Consider the following 10,728-nt stretch of genomic DNA (forward strand, 5'->3'; position numbering starts at 1 on the left):
GCAGAGCGCAAGGGCAGATAGCAGAGGAAAAAAAAAAGAAACATATAGTATAACTAAACAAAGTCTAGAAATGAAGGAGAAACCTTAACTGAAACTCCTCCAAAGAGGAGAAACCAAGAAATTCCCCACACTGGGATTCGACTGTGGCCTAGAGGGTCACTGGCCAGCGTAGAACCAACTGAACTACACCATCACTCAAAAACAAAACCAAAAGTGGGGCCAGCCAAAGACTCAAGAAAGGGATGGGGAAAAAGGCAGAATAACTAAAACCTGTTTCTTTTACTTTTTTATTCTACTTTGTCTTATTTTATTCATCAATTTCCTCCTTTTTTAATACCTACACTGCTGTTACAAGTGACTCAAGAGCAAAGCTTAGAGAGATCAGGAGCAAACTCTGAGATACCTGAGAGCAATTACCCAAATACCGACTTGATCAAGAGATGGATGCACATAGCATGCAATCTCATGACTAAAGCATAGCACAAACAAAGAGCCACTCTTAAATAGAGCTGAATACAGGTGTGCCCAGTTGTCTCTAATTACATAGAGGTTGCTCTGCTCCCATCTAGTGGTGGAATAGTGTCTGACCACAGGATGTGTGACAGGGTTCTTACCAGTGGCAGACTGACCTGTCACCAACTGATCAATCACACATGTTTGCGATCCATTGCGTTATTATTAAATGAATGCTTTGATACATCCATCCATCCATTTTCTAAGCCGCTTCTCCCTCAGGGTCGCGCGGGGGGGTGCTGGAGCCTATCCCAGCAGTCATCGGGCGGAAGGCAGTATACACCCTGGACAGGTCGCCAGTCTATCGCAGGGCAGACAGACACTCACACCTAGGGGCAATTTTAGCACATCCAATTGGCCTGACTGCATGTCTTTGGACTGTGGGAGGAAACCGGAGAACCCGGAGGAAACCCACGCAGACACGGGGAGAACATGCAAACTCCACACAGAGAGGACTCCGGTCACCCGGCCGGGGAATTGAACCCAGGCCCTCCTCGCTGTGAGGTGACAGCGCTTGCTTTGACACAATTGTGTCCAAATATTACCCAAATATATATATATATGCATGGGACATTTATATGCAAACATTCAAATACATTGAGAATTTCCATATTACATGTTCATTTCAATTTTGATACTGATATGCTTCCATAGTTTACTACTCAGCTCATGTGGCAGTTTCTAGCCCTGTCCTCCACAATTAGAGTCCATAGCAAAGTTCCAGAAATGCCAAAGAATGTATAACATAAAACTAACATGCATAACTAAAAACATTTCTTAAACACAATATCACCAGACACGAAACAAAGCATGGGGGTATTAAAACATGTTTTAAAAACATGTTTTATTGTTACAACTTAATTATTTGTTATAAGCACTTACCAACCCAAATTCCCCAAAATAAACAAAGCATTATGCCTCTTTTATACAGTTATAGGAAAAACAGCATCTCACAGAAAGCTCTGATTCTGCGCTGGTATTTTGAAAACTTATGTGCGTTTTCCGGAAATTGCCCACAGATATGAGGGTTAATAAGTATTGCAATTACTGCCACCTACTGGTAAATAAAAATATTTTTGCTAAGGAAATAGCTGAGGTTCATGGGGAGATGGTGGTAGGGTTTGGTGCAGTGGAGATAACAAAATATGTAATCACGGGTTTGTAACTACTATATTGTATTGCACTGCCTGATGGAAAACCTCATGTTAGCCAATTCCGAGACACATTACCTGAGTTTCTGAGCTAAACTGGTCATGAAATCTTGCCTGTTTTCTCTTTATTCATTACTAGAAAACAACAAGCACATCTTCTATTTAATGTTTTAATAGATGAAATTGAGACTCTTGACTTTTAACTAATACAGCAATTACTGCCGCCTACTGGTCAGGAAAAATAGCTGTCATTGTTTGTTGAGGAAACATTTGAAGAGTTTCATTCTAAAAGTTGCATATAAGTTTTTGAAATGAATCACAGCTTAAGTATGACGGAAAACATTTTAATTATTTGATAAATGTTGCATATATTCAGCATAAAAAGCTGGTAGATATAAAGATCAAGAAACATGTTGCTGTATAGAAAGCACCACTTCGAAAGTGAACACCACGAGTGAACGCTGCAGTTTCTGCCGTTCACTCTGTTTTCATCTTTTCTCACAGATTCCAACTGCAAGGTGATTACAGGGATAATCAGCCCAGGTTGATACACGTTCAGATTCAGTATATTTATAGCCAGTTACAGCACAGTCCTCATTTCCTCCATGATCATTGGGCTCCCCCGTCCACCAGAACCTGAAAGAACAATAATGTCTTTACCATTTCTACCACATCTAGACCTTCACAGAATGGTAAATATGAATCACGAGCAGAGTTCAATTCAGTGGTCTCTTACTCAGTGGTCAGTGCTGAGCTGTCTACCCATTTCCAGACCCCCTCTGTGTGACTGTCCGTCAGACCAATCCAAGCTTCAGTCCTGCCAAATGAACTGATGAACTCCTGTGAATGTTGTAGCAAATAATAATGAACAATGATTTATTCTCACTCACTCTCTCTCTCTCTCTCTCTCTCTCTCTCTCTCTCTCTCTCTCTCTCTCTCTCTCTCTCTCTCTCTCTCTCTCTCTCTCTCTCACCTGTTCTTCTCTGCTGTTTATGATCAGCAGGTCTGCTCCTTTCTTTCTGCAGTCCTGTCTGCTCTCACTCCAGCTCTTCTTCTCAGTAGAGATGTAGTAAAGGCTGGAGCTGAAGTAGATCCACCCTTTTTAGAGCATAAACATTACATGAACATAATAGTGAACACATTTGCATTTGTGCTAAACTTCTGATTCATTCATGATCTTTCACAGATGATTCATTCTCTACTTTTTCCATGACAGCTTTATCATGCAGTCTTCCTCCTTCTAAAACAGCTAAACAGCGCTGTTAGTGGGGATATACAGTATTGTGCGAAAGTTTTAGGCAAATTTTTACATTTTCCTCAGCAGGGATTTTATCACAATATACATTAGAATAAAGTCGTATTCATAATTCAAATAAACATAAATACCATAAAAAGTAACAAGAATTTCTTGGGTCCATATTTTTCCTTGACACCTTCACAGCCGCCACAGAGACTTGTTAATGTCATCAATTACATCATGAGCACAATTTACTGAAGCACTGATTCGTCAAACCAGGTGCTGCTTTTAAACTACATGTAATACTGGGCTTCCTCTTTTCTCAGCAAATGAACACAAACTACACAAATAAATAGATTTTGAAAATGTGTCTTGGGTGCCTAAGACTTTCGCACAGTAAAGCTTTACAAATTCCAGTGGTTGGGCCTGATGGGCTTCTGTTCTGCTGGTTTGACTCTTGTTCATATTTTTAGATGCGAAAACCCTCATCGAACCAGACGTGGATAGTAATAGTTACATTGTTATTTTTGGATCTCGTAACTGAGCTTTGAAAGGACACTGAAATTACATCGTTTACTTTCCTTTAATAATAATTCATTTAATCATTTACTTACCGAAAAATACAAGATGACCACACTACCAAATAAGCCTGTCACAAAAATTTATGAAACAGGTGCTTCTGCACCAAAATGTGTGGCTATAGTTGCTTGCAGAATTGTGAATGTCCACCTACTCCTGAATATCCAGAACACAGATGCATGTAATCCTACATTTAACTTCTCTTCGGTACAAAAAAAAAACACTCCTGCTCTTTTATTACTATCTTAACTATAAGCATGTGAATGTATTTAAAATGATCATGAAGATTACCTGGCCTTTTACAGTGGTTTATGATGTTATTTAATAATTTACAACTTTGGTAATGCCAAAGACACAAGTTGTTACAGAACCAGGTGCAGATTAGTATTAATGTGGTTTTTTTTTTAAACACAAAAATGGCTTTTGTTTATGACAGGTACAAATATGGGTAATAGGTCTGTGGGAGACAGAAAGAATAGTCCTTCGAACCACTGATCTATGCAATGGTGATATTAGGAGATATGAAAACAGGTGGACAAACTGCTTTAAGATACTTTAAGCAGGGAAATAATTGTGAGAAAGGGCAAACAAAAGATGTGAAGAAGCAGCCTGGTCAAACAACAGAGGGCTATGAAACTTTTTTGTGCATGTAAGAACAGAGCCCTGTGATTCAACGACAACGACGAGCTGAGCTGAGCTCCTGTCTGTTCTGCTCCGTTGTCTCTTCTGTGTTACTTTCAGGTCTCTTTTGCTTCCAACTGATTTCCTCTTTTCTTTGTGCTCAACAGGCTTTTTTCCCCTTTTTTCTTTTCATTGCTTCCCTTTGCTCAGATACAAACCTCTGTCTAATGTACCGTACCATTCACGCCTCTACAAAGGGTGACAGTGCAGTGTGCTGGTGTGGGCGTTAAAGCTGGGCCCAGCAGGTGTGTCTGGTGATTCTGGGACTTGGAGTTTATATTTTGAGTACAAAATTCTTTTACCTATAAAGCATTAAATGGCCTCACAGTACTACGGTGACTGTGAGTGTTGGTGCCATCATCCTGCTGCGCTCACACCTTCACTGTAACACTAACACTGTTGAGCTCGGCCTGCCGGAGTCTCTGTTTCACTCTCTTAACACTGTATACTGTAATCAGTCTGTCTTAGCAGAACTAACTGCCTGTGTGTTTCTCTGCCAAGCTGAACAGCTGCCCATGCTGTGTGGTCTGATGCTGTTGCTCCATCTGCTGCCCACTGCTCGCCCATTTCCTGGACCAATCTGACCAAAATGGAGCTTTCTCCTGTACCACGCTGTGCAAACCTCACCTACATGAACTGACCTTCCTGCTGCTGCTGCACTTTCTCTGAATCACTACTCCTGCTTTTCCTTTCTTTCCGTATCTTATATTAATGGTCAAATCTCATTTGCTGCTGTTATTGTTTGCTATCCAGAGTCGACCAGAGGAGGATGGGTTCCCCTTTTGAGGCTTGGTTCCTCTCGAGGTTTTGTCCTCTTGCTCTCACAAGTTTTTCCTTGTCACTGTCACCACTGGCTTGCTCACTGGGGGCTTAGACCCAGAGTTTTTCTGTAAAGCTGCTTTGTGACAGCACCTGTTGTAAAAAGTGCTATATAAATAAACTGACTTGACTTGAGTTCTTTGACCCAGATCCACCAGCTCTTCCACTGCTCTGCCCTGGCCCCCTGCTGGTGACCAGTGGCATAGACTGACACCTTATACAAATTGTTTTGAAGGTGTTTTATGGCCACAAATATGTTACAGAAGTCCTCAGTTGTGTAACCATATGGCTTCATTGTTGTAATTTGCACATTTTCATCAGGAGGCAGTTCTGTAATGCGGGCAAGCCAGTCTAGCATCTGCAATCTCTGACTTTTTGTTGCAGTCTTTGATCTCTGCTGTAATGTGCAGAAAGTGGCTTGGTGTCCTCATGTTGAAATAAACATCGCAGAAAAGACATTGCCTAAAAGGCAGCATATGTTGCTCCAAAATGTGTTCAGTTTACCCACTAATGCACCCTCACAGTATGAGAAACAACACAATTTGTCCACAGTACACCACTGTGCACCGTTTCCCCTGTGCATCAGTCCGTCTCAGATGAGCTAGAGCCCAAAAACGGCTAGCGTTTCTGGACATTGCTCTGGACATCTTGACAAAGCTTTCGCTGTGGTGAACAGTGTTTATTGACAATAGTTTGTCACCGTATTCCTATACAGAGGTAACCAAAAGAAAAGCATACTAATTTTAAACGCAGGGCCATCTAAGGGATCGAATGTCCCAAGCATTGAGTTGCAGTTTCTAGCCTTTCCCTACACACACAGAGATTCCCAGCTTCTTGATGATTAAAAAAAAACCTGTTGGTTAATTGGCAACAGGTCAGTAACATGATTTGGTATAAAAGAGCATCAGAGAGAGGCTGAGTCTATTAGAAGTAAAGGTGGAGAGGAGTTCACCACTCTGTACGATAACGTTTCTCAAAATAAAATAGCGAAGAACTTTTGCTTTTCATCATCTACAGTACATAATAACATTAAAAGATTCCGAGAATCGTGAGAAATCTCTGTATGCAAGAGACAAAAACCAGTATATACTGGCCATGATCTTTGGGCCCTCAGGTGGCACTTTATTAAAACAGACATGATTCTGTAGTGGAAATCATTGCATGGGCTCAGGAACTCAGGAACCACTGACTATGAACACAGTTCGTCTATGAATACACAAAGAAGAAACAGTATATTAACCATATCCAGGAATGCTGTCGTCTTCTCAGGGCCCGAACTAATTTAAAGTGCGAATGAACATCTGATATTGTTTTTTGGAAATCGTGGACGCTGTGCACTCCGAGCTAAAGACCACTCAGGTAGTTGTAATCAGTGCACAGGTATTCATGATGGTATAAGGGTGCATTAGTGCACATGGCATGGGCGACGTGCACATCTGTGAAGGCATCATTAACGCTGAATGATGTACTCATGTTTTGGCAACATATGCTGCCATCCAGATGACATCTTCTTCAGGAAAGGACTTTATAAAGATTAAAGGATTATTTCAGCAAGACAATGTCAAACCACATTCTGCATGTATTACAACAGCATGGCTCCATATTAGGAGTCCAGGTGTTAAACTGGCCTGCCTGTAATCCAAACCAGACCTGTCACCACTGAGAAATTAGGGGCATTATGAAATATAACAAATGAGTGCCGGAACTGTTGAGCAGTTGAAATCCTACATCATTCAAGAACAGGAAAACATATCACTTTCAAAACTACAGCAGTGTCTCCTCAGTCCCCAAACGCTTACAGAGTGTTGTTAGAAGAAGAGCTGAGGAAAAACAGTGGTAAACATTCCCCAATCCAAATTGAATATATTTTTTTTTCTCCAAAAAAACAAACAATAGTTTCAGCTTTTGTAGTATTTTTGTAGTTTACATGATTTGCACATAATTGCATTCTATTTTTATTTACATTCTGCACAGTGTCCCAACTTTTTGGAAAAGGGGTTGTAAATGACATCCTGGTAATCCCCGTCTAAGGATCATTCTTTTTAAACTGTTGGAGTTTTTGTTGATGGACTTTTTGGCAAAGTGGCAAGCTTCAACACATCCTTAATCATAAAGAACTAGACTTTTCCTGGATGCTCCTTTCATACCTAAACATGACTGCTTCACCTGTTTAAGAAATTGTTCGAACAATTTCTTTTACAATTTTCCTAGTCTTACGCTGCTCCTGTTCCAGTTTTTTTGGAATGTGTTACATTCACATAACATACTGCTTTGTTCACACGGGAGTCAAAAGACTAGATTTGTAAATCAGTTTCCTGTTTTATTAGCATTTCAAAATACAGTCCCTACTTTTTTTATTTGGGTTTGTACATGTCCAAGCCAAACACTTTATAAGGCCATTTGATGAGATTACTGTGTTACAATTACTGTGTTTAAAGTCTGCAGATGTTTACTTACCTAGTTTCAGAAGCAGTTCCTGGATTCCATCTCTTTCCTTTTGTATCTGGTCTCTCTCTATAGTCAGGTTGGTGTAAATGGTCTGTAAATGGTCTCTCTCTATAGTCAGGCTGGTGTAACTGGTCTGTAACTGGTCTCTCTCTACAGTCAGGTTGGTGTACCTGGTCTGTAACTGGTCCTCTATAGTCAGGTTGTTGAACTTAACACACAGCACTGTGATGGCAGCCAGTAGGACAACACACAGCAGCCCCAGACACACTGCAGTCAGTCTGCTTCCCGTCCTCACAAACCCTATGAAAAGAAAGCAGCAATGCTGAAGTATCACAATATGTGCATAACTATTCACACTTCGCACTAGACCTGTCCAGTCTTTTCAGTCCATCAAAGCTGGAATACGTGTGATCAACTAACACCAGCTGATTTAACAAGTAGAATCAGCTATGCTCCTGCTTGTCTGGAAGGAATCTATTAAAATCCAGCACTAAACCATTAGAATTAGCATGTGTGGGTGTGAGAGAACGTGAACATGCGCACCTGAGCTCTGCCGTTCCTGGTTCGTTTTTGCCATTTGAGTTCCTATTTGATCTAGTTTGATGTTTGCATACCCAGTACAGTCGTCGTCTGAACCTACTCTACTTGCTGGATCTTCATAAACATTGGTTTCCATCCTGGGGTCTTCAGTTATCCTGCTCTTGGTGTGCAGATCAGTTCTAAATAATACGCCAAAATCTGTGTGTGCAGAGTTCCACATAAACTCTGTAGACAGGAAGCTGAGAAGGAAGTAACAAGGATTTGTTCCAGGAAAGTAATGTGACAATTTTCATATGATTGAGCTTATGTCATCTTTTTTTTATATATATATCTTTTTTTGCTTTGCATTGCAAAATATATTTTGGTCCATTGCCCATTTTTCAACCTCAGATGCCTGCTTCCGTTTTCCCTGTCTTGCTTGCTTTTTGTATGCTGCACTCTTAAATGGGCCAGAAAGTGTTTATGTACCTACAGCATGCTTAGCAATGGAGGGTTTAAGCTTACACTTGGAAATTGGTGGGTGGAAGGGACAAGTATAACGTATTAGCCTGTGTGAGTAACAATGAATTCATGTTTCATTTCCTTTGTATAGCATCTAATACAATAGATATTGAACCAAATGTTGCTTTATATAAACTAGGGTCAGGACCCATAATGGAAAAAAAAAAAAAAAAACTAAACTAAAATGGCATGTGAAAGAAACTTCTAAAACGTATTATTATTATTATTATTATTATTATTATTGATGTTGTTGTTGTTGTTGTTGTTATTTTGGTTTATATAAAGTCTTCTTATGTCAGCTGTATGCAGGGTCAAAGTGGGACTTGGTTTTTAAGGTGGGATGTAAATCTTGATCTAAGAACATACTGGATTTCTCCTAAACTACACACACACACACACACACACACACACACACACAGAGCATTGTTTTCATGTAAAATGTTTATTTTTTATGCTTCATTTCCTACTTGCCTGCTCGGATATGTCCTCATCCTTCCCTAAGTAATGTTTTAATTCTTGTCTTCTTGGTGCTGCTTTGATTCTTGGCAGTTTTTGACGCTGCTGTCCATCTTGCTAAGATTCGTCAGTTACTGCTGCTGCTTTTCTGTCAGTGCTCGACTGCTTTGGATTCACACATCATGGCCATACGCTGTCCTGATGAAATTCTCTCTGTATATAATATTTCCTCCTTGTATACTTTAGATCCCATGTGTGAAACACAAGGCACGTGGGTCAAGTCAGGACTGTGACACAATCCTATCAGGCCCGCAAAATTATTAGAATTTTCATTAATTCACTTCAACATGAGCTGCACTACAGTTCCCAGCATGCACTGTAACATAATATGTGCTCCCATTCCCTCCCCAGCAATGATCTATGGGACAACACACACAAAAAAAAGAAGCAGATGCGCAGTTTTGAAAAATGTACTATACACTGGGGACAAGCAAAAGAGGTTTAATAGTTATCTGCAGTTAATATAGTCCAGTGATTTACATATAAAACTATTTGTTTTATGAAAAATTATTTATTCAAGTATTCAGTGCCTGTTTTTTTTGCTGTTGTTGTTTTGGCATATTTTGAATAAACAATTGCGAATTTGGGTCACAGCAAAATGTTTAGAGAAAATAACAAAAACACATCGGATCTGTTGAAATAGTTTTTTTGTTGTTGTTGTTTTTTTTTAAATATGGCCCTTTTAGTGGTGACACCAATACTGTGGATGCTCTTGCACCTATTAAACAAAGTATATGTGCTATCCTCCTAACTAGCCATACTGTATATTCTTTGGGCTATGCAGACCACACACACAGAGATGCTTTAAATAGGGCTCATTCTACTCATCCATCTTTGGTGGTCCAACATAGCTCATGCCAGCCCAGGAACCTTTTCAACACTATTGACAAACCCTTGCACTCCCCAGTAGTAGCATTTTTCTGGTTTAGTTAAATGATGCAGTGAACTTGCTTACTTTTTTCACCATAAAAGTGGCACAATTTGCCATCCCTTTCTGCTTTTCTACTTCGTGTTCTGAAAAAGCCAGGTCCCAGTTACAGTTTTCAGCTGTGCCATCACATCTCTAAATTTGAAATTTAGTGAGCGCTAGGACCTGCTGGCTTATGACCAGGACTGCTGCTGCCTTAGTCCAGCAAGGGCAATTGCAGGTGTTTGACACTATGGCTGCATTGTGTGGGTTCCAACTCATCAAAATCACGAAGTATCATGTTACACATGCATTGCTCACCACTTCAGCAAACACATCTACTAGACTAGGTTTTTCCATCAAGCATTCTGCAAATGAAAATTTAGTATTATTATTATTATTATTATTATTATTATTATTAGGGTCCTAGTACCCAAGTGCGTAGGACCCTATTGTTTTGTTAAGAGTTTTTCTTCTCATTATTATTATTCTTATTATTATTCTTTTTTCAACTTTGTAATTACGTTATGTCATAAATCGGACTCCGTCTCAGGTATTTTGAATTTTCCATTTAAAGACTACAGCTTATTATACCAAGGTCAAAAGTTCAATCTGGATTAAACTCGGTGAACATCTTTGATGGAGGTCCCTGATCAAATTTCATTTACACTTGTAGACCTTTGGACCAATTCTGACCCTCTTTCACTGAGGTCCTTTTTGCTTAAAGGGCCCTTATGAGTGCACTGGGTCTCATTATGTCTTGCCTATCAAAGCCTTTAACAGAGAGAAACACAATACTTTGGAAATGCAACAAAGACAAAAAGTTTACCATTAC

The 10,728-nt window shown here is 39.8% G+C and overlaps 1 protein-coding gene across 1 annotated transcript; it reads right to left on the reverse strand.

The window, feature by feature from the left end:
* Positions 1-1,992: 1,992 nt before the first annotated feature.
* Positions 1,993-8,187, reverse strand: LOC108438114 (C-type lectin domain family 4 member F-like). The gene is made up of 5 exons (XM_017715691.2): positions 7,973-8,187; positions 7,439-7,729; positions 2,639-2,763; positions 2,427-2,504; positions 1,993-2,300 (listed from the first exon to the last, which is right to left on the reverse strand). The coding sequence occupies exons 1-5, from the start codon at positions 8,103-8,105 to the stop codon at positions 2,274-2,276; spliced, it is 654 nt and encodes a 217-aa protein (XP_017571180.2). The 5' UTR covers positions 8,106-8,187; the 3' UTR covers positions 1,993-2,273.
* Positions 8,188-10,728: the final 2,541 nt, after the last annotated feature.

Source organism: Pygocentrus nattereri, chromosome 22, assembly GCF_015220715.1.
Source record: "Pygocentrus nattereri isolate fPygNat1 chromosome 22, fPygNat1.pri, whole genome shotgun sequence".
Lineage (NCBI taxonomy): Eukaryota > Metazoa > Chordata > Actinopteri > Characiformes > Serrasalmidae > Pygocentrus > Pygocentrus nattereri.

Bases quoted from the DNA above. Each gene is read 5' to 3' on its own strand.
- LOC108438114 (XM_017715691.2), bottom strand. From the start codon at position 8,105: ATGGAAACCAATGTTTATGAAGATCCAGCAAGTAGAGTAGGTTCAGAC. The intron at 7,730-7,972 runs GTGCGCATGTTC...TTCTTTTCATAG, and splicing joins CCAGGAACGGCAGAGCTCAG to GGTTTGTGAGGACGGGAAGC. The intron at 2,301-2,426 runs GTAGACAGCTCA...TTGTTCTTTCAG, and splicing joins CAGAGGGGGTCTGGAAATGG to GTTCTGGTGGACGGGGGAGC.